Genomic DNA, 24,321 nt, shown 5'->3' on the forward strand with positions numbered 1-24,321 from the left:
AAAAATATTTTATTTTATTTTGCACACTTTAGTTACATACAGTATGTTAGAAAGTAGAAAATGGTACATGCTACCTTTGCAGGTCTAGCCGTGCCCCTTTTGAGAACATTATGTTTCCTCACACAAAAACAAATGAGCAGGAGTGGAGCGACTCTGTTGTTATAATTTGATGTTCAATTATATATTTTTAAATTATTATTATTATTTCAGGGGCGCCCTCTACACCAGAGCTCCAGGGGTATGTGATGTGCATGTCAGGGCCAGTTGCCAGACTCAGATTGTTATCAGACTTGATATGTCAACCTTATTCTCTGGAATAAAGATTGACCTATGAAATTGTAGGCTTCAGAACTCAAATTACAGCCTTTCACATAAGCGTTACGTCTTGTAGAATGCTTAAACTACTGTGAAACCAGCTTAAACACATTGTCAACTTTGCACTTTGTTTGCAATTCTGTAACACATACTGTATTGTGAAACACTATTATGTTTTCTTACATTAAACACTTTTTTTCAAAATACACAACTAGTCTGGCAATTGTAGGCACTTACTGTACATACAGACTTGAAAACACTTGCAAACCTATCCAGCAACAAAACAGAAGTAAAACAACAACAAAAAAATACTGAAAAAATGTTGCTATTGAAAACAACATAACAAAGCAGGTCACTCTGTCAAACGTAAAAATAGAGGGAGTGGATTGAAAAGCCTTTAGATATGGTTTAAGACATGTTCATTCTATGGTTTGCTTTGTACTCGTGTGCAACTTTTAAAAATATGTCTTCTGCAGCGAAAAAAAAAAAGATTAATGTTTCACCAAGATGATTTGTCATGATTCATAATTTACATTTAATGAGTCCAGTAAAGTGGTAACAGAGCATGTGAGAGAAGGGAAAGGAAAAGAGAAAGATATAAAAACAGAGTATTGGTGTCAAAACAAAAGCTATAAGTGAATTGATCATGTCTAAATCGGACTCTCAGTCCTCTTCCTTAGGTATCTCTGCCACATAGTCATTGGCAAAGTTTAAGATGTTTGTCAGTGCAGAGAGCAGTATCACATCCATATCGTTGTGCAGGCAATTCTCCTGATGGTAGTTCTTCACTGGGAAGATGCAGTATTCAGGAACTCCCACATTATGGCTACAGTGTTTAATCTGAAGAAACACACACACACACACACACACACACACACACACACACACACACACACACATAGCATTGTTAAGCATCACAATAACAAAATAGTAGGCTACACCATTTACCGATTAGACACTGCCTTAATGCATCAATGGTCCTAGTTTGAAAGAAAGTTTCTCAAAGAAGTTTCGGCACCCAAGCTCTTGTGAGCAGTTATCATGCGTTATTCTCTGCCATCCAGTCACAAGCCCATCCAAAACTTGCCGTAGCCCATCCTATTGTTTAGTTCTCAAATAGTACATAGTTTGCTACTCGCAAATCGGTTTTGTTTGGAGATGAGTGATGATAGATGTTGAGTTGATAGATGATGATAGATGATATGTTCTCTGGTGTGCAGGGATAAAGTAAGGAGGAATGTAGGTGATGTACACACCCTCTCATAGATGGTTTTGCTGCTGTAGATCTCTCTAATGTTCTTGTTGACCACAGCGCATGACTCGTCCACTTTTGACAGGATGACAACTTGAGGTATGCCTGAAACAGACAAAAAACAACTTGAAAGAAAAAAAAGATTTTCATACATTTCATACTCTTGACTGAGATTGCTGTCCGAAACAGGAATGTGTGTTTCCTTAGAGATTTGTTTCAGACAGGATTCGCAGTCCAAGTGACACGGTTAATTTGTTTAAGGGAGAAGCATTCAGATATAGTCTTTTGGGCCCCCATGGAAGATACCCCAAAACATCAGGAAAAAAACACAGACACCTTAAACATACCTTAAGATTCCAAAATCATTTGATGACACATAAACTCTTAATGCATAGAACATCTGCCACAATCCGAATGGGTCACATCTCTTGTCAACTATCCATGATTAAACAATGGTTGATGGCTTGTATTAGGTAAGGTAAGGTAGGGTAAGGTACTTTTATTTTTATAGCGCATTTAATGTGCACTGAGTGCAACCCAAAGCGCTTCACAGAACACAGAGACAGTGCCGAAACGGAGTGGCGTAGTCGCCAGCGTACCCATGACAACACAACAAACAAATTCACAAAATAACAAGACACAATGCCGGACGGAGTGGCGTAATCGCCAGCGTACCCGTGACACCAAGACATACAAGACAGACAAACAAATAAACAAATGTCAAATAAATAATAAAACAAACAAAAAACAGAAAAGTCCACGTCAATATATATTATAGATTAAACACTATTTTGTTGCTATTTCGAGTGGGGCGTAATAGATATAGAGATATGCACAATGGTTGGGGATCATGCATTGTCTTTTACAGTGGGTTCAGGCATGCCATTTGTCATGTAATTTAGCTGTGACTCAGGAAGTTTCATCATGCCGAAATGTTATCTATGGATCTTTTAAAAAGTTATATGTAAGCTTTGCCACCTTGAGTGGCGCTGACATCTTGTCTGGTCCATGAACTAAATCTAGTCCTCCAAGACCAATCATATTACCTTGTACTTACATTATTGAATTGACAATACTAATCTTTGGAGAGTTTCCTGTCTGAAATGAAATTGATTTGTATGGTTGCATATAGCTGTAACACTTGCCCAGAATGCTGGCATATGCTCTGACATCTTTAATCTTTTGGATGAAGGCTGCGTCCTTTTCCCGCATGGCATGGTCTGAAATTTTGTCGCCGTCAGCACACCAGAGGAGAGTGTCTGCTGGTATGACGCTGACCAGACAGTGAATCTTTTCATTGAGACCTGGATCCTTGTTGTGGTCTTTTTCCAAACTTGGGCTTGCAGGGTTGAACTATCCAGAGAAGTGAGAGGAAGGTGACAAAGAGTATCCTGTTGTTAGTTTGTTAGTTTCCCATATGTCTGGTCAGCCTAAATGTGCTTAAGAAAGGAGCTATATTACGGGCTATATATATACATGTATGTTGTTGTCACTGTGTGTGTGTGTGTGTGTGTGTGTGTGTGTGTGTGTGTGTGTGTGTGTGTGTGTGTGTGTGTGTGTGTGTGAGCGAGAGAGAGAGAGAGAGAGAGAGAGAGAGAGAGAGAGAGTATTTTACCACATAACCTTCTTTGATGTGACCAGTCAAGATCTTCTTGAGGTCTTCTGTTTGCACTCCTTCAGAATTTCCTCTTTCCAGACCCATGACATCACCAAAGACAAAAGATAAGTAGGCTCCATATTGTCCATCTTTAATTTTGTGGATTTTATACTGGAAATAATGACATATTCTCATTAATTCACTGTAGCTAGGAGCGGGAGTGGATGCAGAAACATTGCTTCAGGATAATTGGAATTTCATTCTCCTCTTTTTCCACCCTCAGTGATTAAGTGTTATCGCATCTGACATGATCAAAACTGCACAAAATTGTATCATTATAACGAATTTATTGTATGGCCCCCCCATGAATGGAATTCCACAAAACTTGGCGTGCATTCAGAAGGTTACAGTTTTCTGTGAATATCTTGAGAACTGTAGGGCCTATAGGGGCCAAGTTGACCCATCCCACAACCACTAATTTAATGTATAGTGCCACCCAAAGCCATCGATATCTCAAAGTTGCGACACAACCATTGACTCCCGTGTACAAAAAATGGCGGCACATCTGGTATATCATGGTCGTTCAGTGGTTCCTTTCAATGGGAGAATGAATGAATATCTCAGGTGTTATAATAAGACTTTTCTACATGACTTATGGTCGTGTGCATAATGCATTTTCATTGAGTAATATATGTATGTGGAAATGCAGTTTATAGTAATTTTCATCGAGTATTTATCGTAGATATTAATGCGATCGCTGCTGTCAGTCCCATAGTAAACCAGGGACCAAAGGAACTACTGAGGCTACCCACTAACCACGTGACCGCTCTAATCTGGCTCTAACATTGAAGTCAACGGCTGTCGCAACTTTGAGATATCGATGGCTTTGGTGCCACCTAGTCAAAATTGAAAAAGCAGAAATGGGGCATTGTAATCACAGGTATCTTTGGTTGATTATTTAGACATTCAACCCACCTGTGTGTGTGCTTGCAAATGATCTTCATCAACATCATTATCAGCTTCGGAAACATCAGCAAACCTTTTGTAGTGAGTTTTTCCAGTTACCTCCCGTATATTAGCTTTTCCCAGACACCAACCATAAACACTTACCATTTTTGTGAAGCTGTGGCCGGCCGTTGCTTCAGCAATGGCCCCAGTGGTCATCCGCCCTTGGAAGATGGAGTCGATGGAGTTGATGAAGCTGGACTTCCCTGCTCCCACCGGACCGTGGACCAGGATGCGGAGATGCTTAACATCTGAATGACTGATTTGGAATCCCTTCAAATTTTCTTTCATCTCATCCCTTTTGCTGTATAGATATACATAGAATGATGTGCATTAATACTGTGGACCCACACACTGAGTGCTTAAGCCCCGCCATTCGTTTTTGGTGCATTAGGCCTAACTTTGGAAAACACAATGCAACTACGTGCAATAGGGTTCGACTTCGCGCCTGAAGTGTTTGTTGCTGTCAAACACAACTGATAATGGGAGGCCATGAAGTGTTCGTTGTGAGAAGTCATGCAAACACATTATCTAGGAGTTTCGTTTCTGTCTAGTAACGATAATAAAACGTCTAGGTTACAGATAGTAACCATGGTCTCTTTCCAACAGGTGGGTCCCTTGCCTAGGGTCCCAGCACCAACAACGTTGTTAGCGAACCCAGAGTTTATTACACAAGACTGTTAAGAAAACTCTCCAACTGTTCTCTACTGGCTCCTCTCTGAGGAAAGTCAATATCTCACGTAACATATTTGCCTTCTATGGACATTCCTTCGAGAGGAGCTATAATAACAATATCATGTAAAACTACAGAGATAGTTGAAAAAAAGTGTTTGTTAAATACCTCTGAAATTCATATGGCTATTTTTCAAATTCGATGAAATAGTCATGTGTAATGTTGCTCAAAGGGGCTTCTGTAGGCCTGCTTAACACCATTCAAGTGAACTGCTGCAATCAATTACTGCTTGTTACATTGTTACATTATCCTTTGGATTTATTGAACATTCATCTATGTTGTCTCATATCATCCAATTTGCCATTTCAACTTAAACTAAAATAAAGTAGAAACAGTTCTCTGTCGTGTTGCAGGTAAATCGGTTATTTTGATAACAAAGTAGTCGAGTTGATTTTGTTATGTACTGTAAGCTGTGTTCTTGCTGTAGGTTTTTAATTTGTATTTCTGTCAGTTAGTTGAAAATGAACTTACTCCCAGTCCAGTGTCTTCCAGGGTTCCTCTAGTAGCACTGTGAATCAAAAGAATTATACTAATAAATGAAGTAACTAATGAATCAGAGAACACCAACAAACCATAATGACACAAAACAAAACTAGAAAAGCACTCAGAGAGCGCAGACCTCCGCCTGTATTGTTCTTCCTATGTTGTCATACATTTGAACCTTAACTTTTCTGATCGCCATCACGTGGCCATACCGTGCATTTTGATGTCAGATTAATCTGACCAACAATAAAAGTCGATTTGACACTCTTTTGCTGTTTGGCTTTGCAAGTCATCCAAACTTGTGTTGTGCTATAGATGACGGTCTTACTTTATATCATCACCACCAAACCACTAGGCCTATATTACACTGTTGCAAATCTGCCAGTGTTACAAGTTCTCCCCTATGCAACGTTGTAGGAATAGGTCTTAAAAGTGCTTGTGATTGCTGTACCCACTAGGGGGTGCTGGTGATTTAGTGTAGTAGGAAATATGCACTTACATGGAACGGGGGGATGTTGAATCTCTTTAGAATTTGATCCTCCCATGTCTGGCTGTTTCTGAAAGAGAAGAAGGAGACCGTTTATCTGGGTTTTTTTTAAAAAGTAATTTTGATCCCAAAAGACATTAATCATTTTCCAAAATATATCAAACATCCTAAATGAATATGCAACCCTTAACAACAACATACTTCCTCTATGCCTTTGAACTTATGGAAAATATGTATATTTAAGGGATCTATTTGTACCTCTTCAGCCCTAATGCACCATAAGTCAATTAAACAGACAAAGATTAGAATGCATCAGAACGCAGAAAAAGTGTTTACTGTACTAAAGATATGTGGTCAAATAAGTCTGGCCCCAGCCGTGGCGCAACTGGCTGGGGCACCTGCACCGCACGCCGGCGACCCGGGTTCGATTCCCGCCCCGTGGTCCTTTCCGCATCCCACCCCAGCTCTCTCTCCCACTCACTTCCTGTCATTCTCTCTACTGTCCTGTCCAATTAAAGGCATAAAAAGCCCAAAAAATAACCTTTAAAAAAAAATAATAATAAGTCTCAGACCGCCTTGTCAAGTGGGTTGAGAGATTGGATCACATTGCATTCATATTTAGAGCTGACCACTTAGTGATCTAATCAACCAAAGCACATCTGAGTGCAAGCTTGGAGATTTTCAATTACAGCTCATTCGCTAGAGAAACTCAATCCCACAGAGAAACTGTAGCACCTCTTTACTTGTTATCAAGCATTTCTTCATCAACAGCACAAAAATCACACGTAGCAGCATTAGATGTAAAGAAATGCACAGACAGAGGGAAATACTGTATATTTGTATAAAGTAATTTTCACTCACTCATGTTTTGCTGTGGTCAAAAAGCACCAAGCTCAGGTGATGGAACTAAGTAGGGCTTTCAAAAATAAATAATATCCCCTTACAAGGCTGCCAGTAGTAGAAAGAAGCATCCAGGGAATCTCGTGACTTATATTTGATATCATCAATTACACTTTTGCATCTCTGTTTCCCCTGTTCTCCAGAGCAGATGGAGTATGTCCCAAATATCTTCTTTTAATGGTCAGTGTTGTGGGGTAGGCAGGTATAACAATAAACTGAGCAAAACAATCAGTTATTTTTCTGCAAATTAAATGCAGTCCCTGCCTTCCTACTTTTCCAAAACATTTTAATATATTTGTAGGCCTTGGGATTGCAAGATCTGCACTTCTTTCTTGCATTTTTTTTAAACATAAGATTTGTGAAAGTAGAGACATCCTACCTTTTTTGCGTCCTCTCGTAAGATCCGTTGAGAAACGTTAGAAAAACAAAAACAAACGAGGACGAGCAGAGTGACTCCTTTGTGTAAAAATGATGTTATGATTTGATGTTGTGGCATCAGATTTCGGGGGGCGTGGGATTATTCGCCTGCAGGGGCAGAGCCAAAACGCCCTATATGTGCACTACGCACGGATGTCTTCTCAAAAGGTCCACTTACACTCTAGAGGTCATATTAATGTTAAATCCGCTGAAAGAGTTAATGCTATTATATTTTTTAACTGGGGTGGCATTTGGGTTTGGCAAGACCTTGTTTAAACCATCCTTCAGTTGCCCCTAGTGCATGTCAGGGCCTGTTATCAGACTCTGCATCAAGCTCACCTTCTCCCTGTGTGTGAATAAAAAAAAAAAAAATTAAAGTTTTTTGGGGTGAACTCATTTTTTTTACAAGCTCACGTACAGTATTTGGGTCTGATTAAACACACATTGTTTAGTGGAAGTAGAAAAAGATTTACTACCTCTGCATGCAAAACACAAACACACTGTAGGCTACTACCTCTGCCCACAGGTCCAAACCTGCAGCATAACAGCTGGTTAGCAGCTTAGCGGCTGGTTTACAGGAAACCGAAACTTAGCAGTTGGCTTGGGAGGAGAGAGGTAGCCAGCCAAACACTTTAGCCCCGCCTCACCTGGGTCATAATGGGGGCTATATGTGAGGTAGGCCTACACTGTTTTGTGTTGCCTGTGTTGCCTCTGTGTGTGTGTGTGTGTGTGTGTGTGTGTGTGTGTGTGTGTGAGCGAGAGAGAGAGAGAGAGAGAGAGAGAGAGCACCCATGGATGAGTTTCCTCTCTCACTCTGAGAACAAAATCTCCATAGCATAGCATTTACAGTAAACTGTTCAGTCTCATACCTGACCATATTTACATGGTTTTTACAGAAGGTATTATAATATATTATTTTTAGCCTGATTTGTATGACATTTTATGCCTAAAAACATAGCAGAAATTGATGTGCATACTCATCTAACTCATCATCTTGCTTTCCTCCCTGTTCTGTGATTGGTCCCCTATTGGTCCAAGGCAAAAATTAGGGTGGTAGTTTCCGGGCTGCCTTAGCAACATGAATGAAATTGCGCGCAAGGCAGCATGGGAACACCCATGGAATAACCATGTCATAGACATTTCAGTAGCCGACTGAAACAATTATAAAATATGACATTTTAGTGTATAGGCTATACAAACTGCTTGAATATGTATATAATATGTATGAAGGCACAGCCACTTACAGAATATCTGTATACCTGTGCAAATTAAGCAGTGTAGGCCTACACCATGCGTCTGGGTGTCCCCTGATTGGATTTCCTTGTCGCACAAGATACTAATATACATTTTAGACAGTGGTGTTCTTGTTACAGTTTACAGGAAGTGTCAGACTCAAACACAGGGCGAGGCAAGGTTAGAATAAAGAGACCTTTAATTGAGAATTGACAAACCACAAGAACAACACAATAAGAGCAGTGTCTTAAAGAACAGTTGCACTGTAACGTTAATGTTAAAACTAAATAGCAGAGCCCTTCAAACAGTCTGAGGATTGCTGATGTCAGAATAAACTATTACATGACACATCAATGATTCATAAACCTGTGGCAGTGCCATATGTGCATGAGAGCCATATATAGTAGTCTATAGCCTAAAGATTTGAAAGTAGTCTGCACAAACCCAAACTTGAGTGCACTTGGTGTTCACTTTCAGTTTGACATGGAATCTGAATGGTAATAAGGAATAAGGATGGCTGATAAGGATGATGGACATGTTCTAATAAAGATGTTCTGTTTACCAAGCAATCGGTTTGTAACATTAATTGTTGGTGTAACAATGATTCTAGAGTGTTAAGAGAAAGAAAGTGTTTTTTCTCTCACCGTGATATGCTGGGAAATTGCACATTTTAACGCTGAAATGTAGGGAAAAAAAACATTCCCCTTATTATTATTACCTCCGCCAAGGAGGTTATGTTTTCATCGGGGTTTGTTTGTTTGTCTGTTTGTCTGTTTGCTTGTCTGTTTGCTTGTCTGTTTGTTAGCAAGACAACTCAAAAAGCAATGGATGGATTTCGATGGCAATTTCGGGGAAGGTCTGAAATTACCCAAAGAAACGGTTACATTTTGGGAGAGATTTGTATCACCGTCTAGATTCAGGAGGCGATTATGTTTTTCGCTTGACGGTGTAATGGCATGGTATGGCCACGTGGTGGCGATCTAAATAGTTCAGGTTCAAATGTATCACAACCAAGGAAGAACAATACAGACGGAGGTCTACGCTCTCTGAGTGCTTTCCTAGTTGTTATTGTCATCAATAGTTACTTTTTTTGGTTAATTTATTGTGTTGTTATATTGCATACTTTAAACAGTATTTTGTATATTCATTACTATCCTTTGTGTGTTTATTCTTCATATGTAAAGTGATTGTTGTGTACTAAGACTAAACGGGGTCAAATACCTTGTTTATATAAGCAAAACTGGCTAATAAAGCTGATTCTGATTCTGAAATGCTGTGAGTTTTAAGGATTCAAGAATCTCAACTTCCTGTGCAATCACTGCCTGCACCTTCAAGAGATGTCCCACGATGAAGATATTGGTTTCGGGAAAGGATATAGGTCAAATTTATTAGAAATGTTCAGGATGCATCTCAAACACATTATTACTGTATTAATGGGCTTACTCAAAAAATGCAGCTACAGTTATTGTGGCTAAGTATTGTCTCAAAGCCCTACCACAGATATCTCTGGACACCAGGAGCCCTGTAACTCGAAAAATCAAACTTAACTTTACGTTACGCATGACTTACGAACTCGTAAATCATAACGATCCGGGTGTAACTGAAACTTGTCGCAAGTCACACGTGAGATGCACGCAACTTAAACTGTAACTCGAAAGAGCAACCACTGTAAATGTTGTAGTAACGAGGAAATCAGCGTCCGTTTCCCCCCTGACAACTTGAAAATGCTGTTCGTCCAAGCTGCTCTTACAGCTGAGGAATGGAAGCTCTTACAGCTGCCTAATGAAATAACTGTCACTTAGGGATTTAATATATATATATATATATATGTATTCTCAAGCTGACGAACACAAAGATACATTCTAGAAAGAAGATTTGGGACGTGAAAACAGAAACCGTAAACAGCTGGGTGAGGAGCACACAAGACGCGACTATAAATGGCAGGAAACAAATGCTCAATTGCCAAAATAACGGAGGCGAAGAGAATGCAAGAGGGCAAGCATGAATGCAAGCGACAGTAGCCTTGGTTATCCTAGGTTGTTCAGACACTTAAGACAGCGTTGCGTGTGGTATGAAGCAGTCGTAACTTTTGTCTTAAGTTACGTTACACGTAGACTTGCGAATCATTTGAGTTACATGCGTATCTTTTTACGATAGGCTTAAGATATGCGTAAGGTCTAAGAGCAGCTAACGTGTGCTTCGAGTTACAGGGCCCTGATCCCCACACATTGAGGGGCCAGCTAACAGCAGGACATTGGGCATTGGGTACACTCGATATAGAGCCTGTTGTGGTTTATGTGTACGGCGTGTGCCATCCTTGGTAAAGCATATGCCTGTGGCCATGCTACTTCTCCTGTTGGCCAGAGATGCCACGTGGCCGTTGGGGAGGTTCAGGACGTGTGTCTGTGCAGACAGCAGCAGCACATCCATCTTGCTGCTCAGTTCCATCTCCTGATGGTCGTTCCTCACTGAAAAAAACTACAGTGTTTAATCTGGAGACATGCATGCACACGCTCACACACAGTGTTGATAAGCAAAACAAAAACAAACAAATATGAGGCAATTAGGAAGTACATCCGCCGTGAAATATAGATAGATAGATAGATAGATAAATACATAAATACTATGCATCCTGATACAGTTCCCTTGGCCTTTGGAATTATTACGTTACACTTAGCAGACACTTTTTCCATCGAAAGTGACTTAGATATGTCAACTATATTACAAGGGATTACATTGTCATTACATTGTCCCCGGAGCATCCTGGGGTTAAGTGCCTTGCTCAAAGGCACAAGGGTGGAAGCCGGGATTTGAACCAACAACTTTCAGGCTACTGCACGCTAGCCCAGCTCCTTAACCACTACACTACCACCCCCCCATTATTAGATTTATAAGAGGCCCACATCACCACATACCCTACACCATGTCTACCTCATGGCCAAACGTTTGCATACGACTGTGATAAACATCACTCACTGTGTTCCTGCAGCTGTGCCCAGCATTTGCCTCTTCTACCATGGCTCCACTGGTCATGCACTCCTGGAGGATGCGGTCTATTTAGGAGGCTGGACTTCCCTGCTCCCACTGGACCATGGATCAGGATGCTCAACATGTTGAGTGCTGATTTGCTAATGGTCTTTCATAACGCGCCTTTGGCTGTGCATGAATATAAAGGAATAAACATGCTAAATTGCATATCATGTGAAATTATGGTCATTGTTGAAGTAAAGTGTTTATGGCTCATATTTTCTAAAGCTCATGAGTCTACTTAAAAAAAAAAAAAATAACCCTAACCCTAAACAATCCTTCCAAATGATTCTGATCTGCCATTTCAACACAGAGAACACAATTATGTGTCACATTGCAGCCAGTTAGGTCTTTCTCATTCAATACGGAAAGCTGATTTTGTCACTGATGCAGTGTATGTTGTGTTGAAAGTGAACTCACTCCAAGTCCAGTGTCCTCCAGGGCTCTGGGAGCACTGTGAAACAAATGAACAATACTAAATGTATTAACTAATGATTCTAACATCAACAACCCATAATGACACAAATACAAAATAATCCTACTTGGAAAAATTGCAAGTGATTATTCAGATAGATGGCCAGACAAACATTGTTAGTGTTTCATGCTATTGAAATGGAAATCAGAACCTGAACACAAGAAGTATGGACAGTTATGATTACAGTGTCCACTAGGGTGTGCTTATGATTTAACCCTACATGGAGAGGGGAGAGGAGGAGGAATCTTCATAGATTCATATCCTCACGTATTTCTGAGAAGGAAAATTAGACACATCATCTGGTAAAGGTGCATCTTGTAATCATATGTTGTGATCTCGCTCCTTGAGCTAGGTTGTTGTTGTGAAGCCTTACACATTTGCAGTTCTGCCCGAAATAGATTCCCTTTAAATGCCCTTAAGTGGAGAGAATTGCCTAATATGACTTTAGTAAGGTTCCAATACAGGTTTACTGTCATGTACTTAGATTAAATAGTAGTTATTAAAAAGGTGTATTCATTGTATTAACACAAGTGAATAGTGTTTACTATTTGGGTTTTGGGTGGGTATTTGGACAATTGGGCCCTAATTGGTCAGGTGTTTTTGTTCCTGAAATGAAATGCATGTGTGTGAGCAGTTTAGGGCTAATCTTCATAGAGGACTACTATTCACTAGCTATAAGCTTCATTATAAGTTGTTTGTGGTGTTACAGTAATATGTTGTTTTGCACTCTGTCTTTTAGTCATTCTATGTTGTTGTTTATGTCTTAATTATTATCACTTTTAATTATCACTTTTCATTTCATTCATTTTTAAACTATTGCCCTTTTATGCGTTTGTACTATTACTTTGTGTGTTTTGTTTTCTTTTTTATTCTTCACTTTTTAAACTATTCTTTGACTATTGCTCATCTATATCTGCTATTACTGTTAGCTTGTGTTTATGGAAAGAACATTGAATGACCTCTGTGTATGAAATTTGCAATGAACTTGACTTGACTTTGTGTATGAATGCATGTTATGATTTTTACTGTGGCATCAAATTCCAGGAGCGGTTCCCAGAGGTGCTGGAATGCTGGAATACTGTATGTGATGTGCATGTCAGGGCGTGTTATCAATATCATCTGACTCACACACACGCACGTGCAGTGGTGTAGTGGGGATTTTTTGAGGCGGAGTGACGCTATAATGACGGTCAGACTCACAACTGTACGAAAAACATGAGGGTTCTTATGGGAAAAAGGATTCTTAGGTTGATAACGGTGTCTGCATGTGTGCAGCTGTACACACTGTGCATATCATCAGGCTATTTAGCTACAAGTAGAGAGAGAAATTCCCCTGTGTGTATATTAACTCCAAGTTTGCCTAGCTTTTGCTGTATTTCCTCTTTGCATTACCCGCCAAGCATTTCTTTATCAACAGAATGAAAATCACACATACAGTAGCAGCATTAGATTCGAAGAAGTGTCTATAGAAGCAAGGGAAACACACACATTCTGTATGAAGTGATTTTGGTGCCCCCATTAAAAAGGCTCTGTCATGATGATGCTTGATATCAACAAATAAGCTTTAGCATCTCTCAGGACATGTTCCATCTACACACTAGTAATTGTGAACATGGTTAGCGGTGTGGAAAAATAAAACTATAAACTGGGCAATGCTCTCATGCTCCAAATCAACAGTAACATTTACCATCCTATATTTCCCAACATTACAAGACGCTTTATGTTAAAAATTAAACTTTTTTAAAAGATCCACAGCATTCTGTAACTAGAAAAGCACTCAGAGAGCGCGTACCTCTGCCAAGCGAACACATAACTGCCTCCTGCATCCAGACAGGGATCACTCCCAAAATATTAATAATAATTAATTGTTTCTTCCTTAGGTCATTTCAGACCTTTCCTGAAAATTTCCTGAATCGAAATCCATCCATAACTTTTTGAGTTATCTTGCGAACAAACAGACAGACAGACAAACATACAAATCACAAAACAAACAAACCAACCAACAAACAAACCCCGATGAAAACATAACCTCCTTGCTGGAGGTAATAAAAAGTGTATCTTTTTGGACACTATAGGTTGTGAGAAAGTAAGACATCCTACCTTTGCGTATTGCTGAGAAACGTTAGATATCCTCACAAGAAAACAAAAGTAAGAGAGATACTTTCTGACTGTAAGGGTCCAGCATCTGTATGGCAGATTTCAGCGGGGTTTCTCTGTCAAGAGCTCCTGGAGGATGAGATGTGCATGTCAGGGCCTGTAATCAGTGTCTGTATCAAAAAGCTCCCTCTCTTGTGTATTTTTTTTTTTTTTTTTTTTTGTTACTCAGGGTAAAGACAGGCGCAAACATTCTCCACACAGTGAGACAGGCGCTGACATCCTCCCCACAGTTTTTGCAAGTTTGCCCAGTGAAAAACACCCCTGTTTATAAAATAAATTTATCCACATTACCTCATTTTTGAAAAAAAAAAAACCTTCCACACATAACCGGACATCTCTGTTTTCAAGGCACTCAGATCCATGCTTCTGCAGTGAACAAAGGTCGCACGTTTGACGTCAGAGCAGATTTGTTGTGGTTTTGGCACATATTCTGACGTTCGAAACCATAGATTTCCGGTTATCTCTGGCTACACGCCAATTTATAAACGGAGCATTCGCAGATCTTCACTTTGCCCGGAGTTTTTTTTAAACATTCTTTTATATGCGTTGTCATGTGGATGACAGGTCCAAACATAGACAAATACCTTGTTAAGCAAATATCCGGCTATGTGTGTATGCATGGGGCCAAAGAGAATCCAGAAAAATACTCCAAATGAATGATTCTCTCTGAAAATTCTCTCTGAAATGACAGACAACAGTGCTTGAGGCATTTTCACAAGGTCTCTGTGCTTCAACTCCTTTAGCCTATGCATTTGTAAATTCTGGCTAAGAGACAAATACAGGGCAGGCTAACAGTAGGCAGTGTTATATGTCATTAAGGGTGAGTGTAAATATAAGTTTGACAATCTAAAAATGTAATTGCATATGATGATTCATATGATTCAATTAATTATGACCGCCGCTAGCGTAGCTAGCGAAGCGGTCATATAGTTGTTGTCAAAGTTTTTTTTTTTTTTTTTCCGTCATCGGTTCTGAATTTTTGGTCAACGATTCCCGGGACACCGTAACACCGGGGCACATGAAACTTGGTGGGCATGTAGCCCCAGTAGACTTGTACGGAAAAAATTTGTTTCGTCCCCGGGGGTCACTCCCCCCCCGCGCTGCCCCCGCCCGAAGCCCAAAAATTGCAGTTTTTCCTACATAACTACCTGAACCGTGGCACCGAGGATGACAAATTTTTTATGGTACGTTGGTCTCAAAAGCTCGGATCAACTTAGCTTATAACCAGTCATTTGTGATTTGCACCCCCATGGTAAAAATTGAAAATGTAATGTAATATTGCTTTAATTGCCCGTATCTTCAGGTGAGATGCTATGAACTGCACCAAATTTCATGTGTATGATTAACCTGACACCCTCTGGGAGTCTGCCCAGTTTTGTGGAATTTCATCCATGGGGGGCTATAAAAAATGTATTTATGTGTGCATTTAGTGAATGGTCCCTCAACGTGGCTGTTCTACACTGAAGGCTAGGATGTCCCGTGCCCCATGTAGCTGTGTCACTGGCCACCCCCGTAGCTACCCTGTGCTTACCAAATAAATCAATTATGTATTTATTACGATTTTATATTATGAGAACGTCAAAAGCAGAACTAATGCAACAACGTTCAAACACTGCAGCCTGCTGCCACTGGTGTGTGGCGCTGGCGCTGCTCAGTGAGTGATAGATCAGATCAGAGAGAAGAAGACAAACGAAGAAGATGGAGTTCAGTTCCGAATGGCGGCCATATTGGAATTTTCTTTACTGTCGCTAGTTTCCTATCTTTTACTGTCTATGCTAGTTTCACGCTACTTGATTTCTCATGTTGCAGTAGGCTAAACGATTTCATCTCTTACGTGACTTGTTGTTCTTGCACGTAACTGTGTAACCGTCAGACTGATAAAGAAGTTGGTAAATGTCTTTACGTTTAGAAACGATCAAGCAAACTCATCCAAGCAGATGCGAATAGCCTACAATGTCAGTACTCAAACCACCAGTAGCAGGCTTAGGACTAGGTAAGTAAAACATCTCTTCTCTAATATCTCTACTATTTTCATTTTAAAAACTGTATTTAAAGCGTAATTCTAGCCAACACCTGTTTCCAAAATGTATTTATAGAGTCTGTACATGTGGTCCCTAGCTTGGTTTGCCCGAAAATTAAGTGGACATATCCTTTAGAAGTGTTTACTTTAGGCGCTAGTTAGCATGTAATAGCATCTGAATTAATGAACTGGCATGGTGCATTTATACCTGACGATCTCTTTCAAGTAATTTAAATAAAAAACAGACCTCATGGTTAGTATTTATAGAGTCTGTACATGTGGTCCCTAGCTTGGTTTGTCTGAAAATTAAGTGGAAATATCCTTTAGTAGTGTTTGTACTCTAGGCGCCAGTTAGCATGTAACATCATGTGAATGAATATGAACTGGCCCCTAGCATGGTGCATTTATACCTGACGATCTCTTTCAAGTTATTTGAATAAAAAACTGACATCATGGTTAGTATTTATAGAGTCTGTACATGTGGTCCCTAGCCTGGTTTGTCTGAGAATTAAGTAGAAATATCCTTTAGAAGTGTTTGTACTCTAGGCGCTAGTTAGCATGTAACAGCATCTGAATGAATGAACTGGCTACTACTGTATGGTGCATTTGTACCTGACGATCTCTTTCAAGTCATTTAAATAAAAAATGGATATCATGGTTAGTATTTGTAGAGTCTGTACATGTGGTCCCTTGCTTGGTTTGTCTGAAAATTAAGTGGAAATATCCTTTAGAAGTGGTTGTACTTTAGGCGCTAGTTAGCATGTGCCAGGTGTCATACCATTGCAGTAATCATCTCACTAAATACGTCTTTTCATATCCAATCTGTTCAACAGAGTTTGCCAGTCAGACCACTACCTTTGCCAGCACCACCACCCAGCAAGCTTTATCAACTCCAGCCATGCCGGTAAATACAGTGCCTATTGACAGCCTACACACCCCTGTTCAAATGCCAGTAGCTTTTCATTGTTAAATCCTGTTGTTCTTAAATGTGTTATTGTGTTTTGGAAAGGTATTGCATTACATTACTCCTCACCTTTTGCTTTAGTAGAAAACATGTTGATGGTAGTGAAAAGGTAGTAAATTCAGCTCAATTGCTATTTTAGTACATCATTTTCATTATTATGGCCATAAATAAGGCCAATTAGAAGCTGGTGGGTAAGCGGCAAAACGGTGGCCCTTTATCTGGAGCCGCTTCTGAGCCGCCGGTGGAACCCAGTTCGGCGCCGAAAGCGTCAAAGCCATGACATGAAACATTCGGACAAACCACAAGCAGCAATCCTGCGAGTTTGACATTCTGATTAGTTGACGCCGAACCGTGTCATAGCTCATTACCATAAAGTTAACTGAGGCTCAACCTTTTTTTGACGCCTGTGAAGCTCATGAAGCCACGCCCACACCCAGAACTCTTTTGACGCCGGTAACGCCGACTCTCCATAGAAAATGAATGATTTCCAGCGCTCTTGACGCTTTTGACAGTCTTGGTCTGAACGCACAGTTACTGTTAAAATGGCGTAACTGTTAAATTCCAATATAGTGAGTAGGCTATTGGCAAAACCGATTGCCATTTTTATGTTGAGTAGGCAGGGGGCTCAGTTTAAAAAGTAACTAAGTTCGCACACACACATCAACAGATTCACACGCACAGATAAACACACTTCCACGGATTCCACACACACACACACACACACACACACACATGCGCACACATGCACATTCACACACACAGACAGACACACACACATCTTTATACAAGCAAACTCACACATGCACACACTCATACACATGAGCTGCAAGAGTAGGAGATATATACATACAGTATATTGCACAAATCGGAGATACAGGAAAGTTGACAAGCGTAATTCGTTTTGGAGAGAATGTGCAGACCTGAGCGGCGGTCATATTGTGTACCGCTATGCGGTGCATCTAGTTTCTATTATTTCTAGCAGATGTTTTGTCGTGAGTTTGTTCCTTTGTCACCATGGTGTTTGGCTAGGGGAATCTTTGATGCTTGTTTGTTCCAGTAAATCAAAAACATACCCAAAAGAGTAAGTTGAAAAATAGATGGTCTGTTATTGAACCCAAATTATGTCCATAATTTAAATTACAGTGTGAATTATTAGACAGACTGGATTTTGTTAAAACTTAAAGGTATACTATGCAACGTTTTTCAGTTAATCAATTCGTTCCATACTGTTATATATGATTAAATGAGTCATTACCGGTCCAACTGTGTTTTTTTTTGGCCGCTCTAGTGGTCTGTAGCGGTAAAACCACACTTGCAACTTCAGGAGACACCGGGCACGCATCCATGCTCTACTCCAGGAAGTGTCATGTAAAGGCTCATGAAAAGGCACGGCAGACTGACCGATTGAGGAGTTTTGTCAAATATACACGCTAAAGCTGTAGGGGAAGCTCTGCAGAGAAATATGCAAGCATAAAACCAGCGAAAAAGAAAAGTGAAAGCGAAACCGGCGATGAAATCGCCAATCCTGCATAGTATACCTTTAAGCTTTAGAACATAAAAAGTTGATCCAGCAGGTAGCAAGCAAGCAAGCAAGGTCCCAGTCAGCCACACCTCCACCAGGTCACCTTCCTACTTATTGGCCTTTTGAACTGTAGAGAGCATAGAACCTGATAATGTAATACATCCCCAATAATGTAATAACCCTTGAAACTTGAATCCATTGAAAATGTAATACAACCTGATAATGTACTGTAATAACTTCCCGATAATGTAATAAAGTGCATTTCCCAATAATGTACAGTAATACACTTTTTACCAATAATGTAATAATGTATTGCATTAACGGGAGGTTATTACATTATCAGGTTAGCCTTCATTTCGCAGGTCCTGATAATGTAATAATCCCCCAATATTGTAATAATTCATCATGTGTGCACGTCATGTGTGCTACCAAGCAAACAAGTCAGGTCAGATCAGCTCGTGTCACAAATATGGAGCCAAAAAGTGTCAAAATGCCATTTTTCATCACTAAATAAAAATTGCCATGTATCTCTGTAAGGCGCACACCACCAATTTATGTAAATTGCTCAGCCCCAAAGTCCTTCTACTGTACATGGTTCTTATATGTTGCCATTTTCAGGGCAGTCAGGCCTACACAAACATGAAAGTCACGTTGAGTTGTCAGCTTGCTGTGGTGAGATGTAAGAATTTGTATAGTATGCTTTTTCAATTTTTATTATTTAAAAATCAAACTCAAATCAATGCAAGTATTAATACATGACATTGTGGCTGCAGGTAGCCTAGAAATCTAGACGCCCCTAGCAGCAGCAAATGTAATTTGGCTGGCGGGGCAGTCTAGGCACGATCCATTGAGGCAGGGAGCTGAGAACCCCCAGCACCAGCGGGCCAATCACAGGGCTTAACATAATGGTGACTGACATGCGACCAGAGGTTGCGACGGTAACGCATCCTGTTATTTGAAAACAAGAAGATGATTCGTTTAGCGTTGTCCTATTGCGTGGAGAGGGAAGGTTACGCATCCTGCTGCTACTTGAAAACAAGAAGATGATTCGTTTAGCGTTATCCTATTGCGGGGAGGGAATTTGAAAGACAACTGTTTATCCCACCCCTCCGATTGAGCCCTGTCTACGGTGAGTGTCCAGACCCTACATCTTGATGTGGGTCTGGCTCGTCAGGCTAGGCTGCAGGTGTACCACTCCTCAATCAATCAATCAGTCAATTGAGTCGGTGGGGGCACATCCGTCATGGCCAGTAAACACTGTTCACTAGGCTGCTAGCCTGATAAACCAGCTTAAATGGATTGGATGTCTAATTTAGTCTGGCTCCGATGAATGGATACAATGGAACATTGTTGATGAGCACAACCCGTTGTCTTTCAAACCGTGTCTGTGCCTATAGGCCAACACTCTGTCGTCACTCCCTCAAAACCCCGCCCCAGAGCCCTCTGCCCCGCCCGCGTTGATTCAAAACACATCTCTGCGTTGTGATTGGTTTAGTTGCCATCTGCCAGATTCAGGGCAGTGTTTTCAAAATGTACAGTGGTCCGAGGCCAGACCCAAATGCAGGCAAAACATTTTGCCGTCCAGCAGTTGGCGCTGGTTTTCCAGGCTACTAGGCTGCACTACTTTACTAAAAATGTCTAGGCTATTTGTTATCGCATTGCAAAGTAACATGGTTAACATCACAAGATGAGAGGGAATGGAGAGAGAAGGATATCATTTGAGAGAGGTACATGGTGGGAGTAGTCTAAGCAATCCAAGGCATAATTCAAAGTTACCATTTATGTCACTTTCAAGAGACGGATGCCATATTTCTGCCCGATATTATATTTTGGCAGAGAACACAATGTATTTGAATAAGAGACGGAGAGACAGCAATATCTTGTAAAAAAATGTAATTGTGATCTTTATCAAGAGGTCTACAAGAGGAGTGATGTTAATTTCCCTGAATTGTGCTGGCTCAAATGCATAATACAAGCAGAACAAAAAAGACAAACATGTTTATTTGTTGATCATGATAGCAAGATTATAACTTGATAAACACTAGCATGGTAGTACTGTAGGTAATATAAAATCACCACGATTACCCCCAAAAAATGCTTTGTTAAAAGAATATATATATATATTGTACGCATTTAGCTGTGTGATTCATACAGGACACAGGCTAATTTCAATATAAGGAATTATTACATGGACCACAAATCTACAGGGTTTACTGTGTGCCAGTGCTACATTGGTCCTCCCCCACTGCCAAGTCAGTGAGAGAGTTCATGCCTCTTCTCCTGACGTCTTCTCCTCATGCTTATTGATGTCCTTCACAGGCATTGGCAAATCTCAGGATCTCTCCCAGTGTGAACAGCAGCACAGCATCCACATCAGGGTTGAGCTGTTTCTCCATATGGTAGTTCTTCACTGGGAAGATGCAGCTCATAGGGACTCCTAAGGCATGACTACATGCTTGTGCCTAAAACACAGACACATACAGTACATACACACACAAACACAGACACACAGACACACAGACACAGACACAGACACAGACACAGACACAGACACAGAGACAGACACACACACACACACACACACACACACACACACACACACAATATGACTATATGGCAGTTAAAGGAACTAGAAATGCAATTCCAAGGAATTACCAGTGCATGAAAATGCAAAAATAGATAGATAATGTAGATATGGTTACTAAGGTGTAGCTAGGGTAAACATGGTGGTTGCATAGTTTACAGAGAGTTGATAGTGTGAAGGTAGACAGTTTAAAGATGAAACATTCCAGTTCTAACTTAACTAATGATTTCTATTTATGTTAAAATGTTGATTAGCTAACTTAGCTAATGATTTCTAGCAGTTACGCTAAAAATGCTAATTACGCTAGCAATGCTAACTTTACTAACAATGCTAACCAGGTTGATTAGCTAACTTAACCGATGATTTCTAGCAGTAATGCTAAAAATGCTAACTATGCTAACAATGCTAAATTTGCTAACAATGCTAACCAGGTTGATTAGCTAACTTAGTTGATGATTTTTTGCAGTTATGCTAAAAATGCTAACTATGCTAACAATGCTAACTATGCTAACTAGCTAACTTGCTAGTGAGGACTTTTATTTTGAAACATTTGTTGCTAGGGTATCCATGGTGGCCACTATCAGGAAACAAGAAGTTACTGCAGTATAATCATGTTGGTTGCTATGGAAACTGTCATAAAAGCTTAATTTAATGGTTGCTATGTTGGTTGCTAGGTAGGTGGAGGTTTCATGTAGTTGACTGGAGGCATAGTTGATGATAACTGACAGTTGGAATGGTTGAACAGTTAAATAGTTGAGTATTTTCAATGGTTAAATGATTTAATAGTGTATTATTGCAGTGAGGACTTTTATTTTGAAACAGTTGTGGACAAAGGAAGTATGAAACAGGATCTGTAGTCTTAATGAGATTGTATGCTTAAAGCCTGAGAGAGAGAGAGAGCTGCTCTGTTGCTCCACAGATCACTCATTTTCACTCCTCCACAGCAAAAAAAATCTCTAGCACGATATCTGTGCCTCTAGACTGTCGTGAGTTATGAGCTTCTGACACCATGTAGGCCTATTGTCCCTCTAACTCTATATTTAAGGACACAATGATCAGGATGCAAGTAGATAACATTTGTTATTACAGTTTTTTACAATCGCTTTGCAACTATTTTCAGAACCTTGATGTCATTTTTCACAACTCTAAATACAAAACTCACAACGGTTATCACTTGTAACACAGGCTGTCTAATGTTCAAAACATTGGATTGTGCATTCACATCTTCAAAGACATCTTGCACTTGCACAATCATTGGTTCAAAAAACAAATTTACTGTGAAATACCACTGAAACATAACTATAGATCACCCACACACAAGCAACCCATAGTTTCATTGTGTCATTGTTCGTACAATCATTAGATATTGTAGAACAAAATAGGTGATACAGGTTTCATTATGGGACTACATGTACAGTACAGTAAACACATCTCTGTAAAACTACTGCAGTAGTAGACAGAATACTACTGACAAAGTGGAATCATCAAACAAAGTTTGTAATATATTGATGCAAAACAGTGCAATCACAACATAGGTTTATTTGAATTAGCTATGGAATAGAAAAGAGAAGACAGCCTGATGAAAAGATAAAATATACTGTAAAAAATATATGTTTGGCCCCGGCAGTGGCGCAACTGGCTGGGGCACCTGCACCGTACGCCGGCGACCCGGGTTCGATTCCCACCCCGTGGTCCTTTCCGGATCCCACCCCGACTCTCTCTCCCACTCACTTCCTGTCATTCTCTCTACTGTCCTATCCAATTAAAAGGCATAAAAAGCCCAAAAAAATAATAATAAAAAAAAAAAAAAAAATATATATGTTTTATTTTACGTATATAAAGATATACTGTAAAATATTAGGCTACATCCATGGATATTCTAGTCTAATTGGTTCATGCTCCACGTTCATACACAACAGTATCTTGAAACTTTCATGATTTGCAGTAAACATGGAAGATTGTGTGTCTGTTTCCATACAACTACGCATTAAGACTAGAGTAATGCAACAGTTACTTATCATTTTGGGCAGTTGTATCAATTGATAGTTAGATCATTGTAAGGAAATGAATAGACACTCATTCGAAATGTAATGTGTGAATTGCTTTTTGAAATAGTAGTACTTTGATGTTAAGTTGTATCATATTGAACAGGTGCGTTTTGTTGAATGAACAAATGATCCAAGTTGTATGCATATTGTATCCAAGCAATTGAGAAAAGGGTTAGAGTTTTGAAAAATGTGCATTTTGATCATTGGTTGTGAATTTTGTATCTAGAGTTGTGAAAAATGACATCAAGGTTCTGAAAATAGTTGCAAAGCGATTGTAAAAAACTGTAGCCTACCTCTTCCTTGGTTGTCATACATTTTAACCTGAACTATTCAGATCGCCACCACGTGGCCATACCATGCCATTACACTGCCAAGCAAAAAACGTTAACGCCTCCTGGATCCAGAAGACAGTGATACGGATCACTTCCAAAATGTTATCATTTCTTCCTTGGGTGAACCTGTTACACCAAGGAGGTGGGGTTAATACTCAAAATGTATTTTGCAGAGAGAACACATAGAGAATGACCTTTCGGAAGATTGACTTGCTCTTGTAGATCAGTTTGATGTCTTTCTTCACAGTAGGACAAGCCACATCCACTTTTGTCAAGATGGCTATTTGAGGGATCACTGAAGTAAAATGATAACTCATAGTATTAATCGCAATTAACAAGCTCATACATTATGATTATCTCTATTAAGAGTCCAAGAAACTGCAATAAAAGGAACACTGTTGATTAATGCAATATACACGAAATAGCATTACATTTCAGACTTATGAGAAAGAATAAGTGTATTATCAGATACTCACTCAAATCGGAAGCTTTTCGTCGAATTTCTTCTAGCCTCTGGAAAAGTATGTTGTGAGCATTTGTGTTTTGATCAGTGCTGCAATTTAAGATGAAGTGTTCTTCTGACATGACAAACACCAAGCAGTGAACCATGTCACTCAAACTTGGGTTGCTATTCCAGTATGTTGTATCTCTTTCTGAGCATGGTTTTCTGGGATTAAACTACGAGAGAGAGAGAGAGAGAGAGAGAGAGAGAGAGAGAGAGAGAGAGAGAGAGAGAGACATTAAACATTTTAGGAAGTGTGTCTCTTTTC

The 24,321-nt window shown here is 39.8% G+C and overlaps 2 protein-coding genes and 1 long non-coding RNA gene across 3 annotated transcripts in view; all 3 read right to left on the reverse strand.

Annotated features, from left to right (window-relative positions):
* Window positions 1–51: 51 nt before the first annotated feature.
* Window positions 52–7,223, reverse strand: LOC134082012 (interferon-induced protein 44-like). Its single transcript, XM_062537648.1, has 8 exons — window positions 7,152–7,223; window positions 5,885–5,942; window positions 5,374–5,410; window positions 4,275–4,473; window positions 3,183–3,335; window positions 2,713–2,920; window positions 1,572–1,672; window positions 52–1,155 (listed from the first exon to the last, which is right to left on the reverse strand). The coding sequence occupies exons 2-8, from the start codon at window positions 5,928–5,930 to the stop codon at window positions 979–981; spliced, it is 921 nt and encodes a 306-aa protein (XP_062393632.1). The 5' UTR covers window positions 5,931–5,942; window positions 7,152–7,223; the 3' UTR covers window positions 52–978.
* A 1,395-nt stretch (window positions 7,224–8,618) lies between these two features.
* On the reverse strand, window positions 8,619–14,139 carry LOC134082066 (uncharacterized). Its single transcript, XR_009939558.1, has 4 exons — window positions 14,025–14,139; window positions 11,870–11,903; window positions 11,399–11,578; window positions 8,619–10,890 (listed from the first exon to the last, which is right to left on the reverse strand). It is a non-coding gene; the product is annotated as an uncharacterized LOC134082066 (long non-coding RNA).
* A 6,326-nt stretch (window positions 14,140–20,465) lies between these two features.
* Window positions 20,466–24,321, reverse strand: part of LOC134079129 (uncharacterized) — a 28,170-nt gene continuing 24,314 nt past the window's right edge. The window contains exons 15-17 of the mRNA XM_062535347.1: window positions 24,028–24,229; window positions 23,746–23,846; window positions 20,466–21,049 (exon numbers count right to left, since the gene is read on the reverse strand). Coding sequence (XP_062391331.1) covers window positions 20,888–21,049; window positions 23,746–23,846; window positions 24,028–24,229 — 465 coding nt within the window. The 3' untranslated portion in view covers window positions 20,466–20,887. The remainder of the gene's footprint in view (window positions 21,050–23,745; window positions 23,847–24,027; window positions 24,230–24,321) is intronic.

Source organism: Sardina pilchardus, chromosome 1 (genome assembly GCF_963854185.1).
Source record: "Sardina pilchardus chromosome 1, fSarPil1.1, whole genome shotgun sequence".
Classification (NCBI taxonomy): Eukaryota; Metazoa; Chordata; class Actinopteri; order Clupeiformes; family Clupeidae; genus Sardina; species Sardina pilchardus.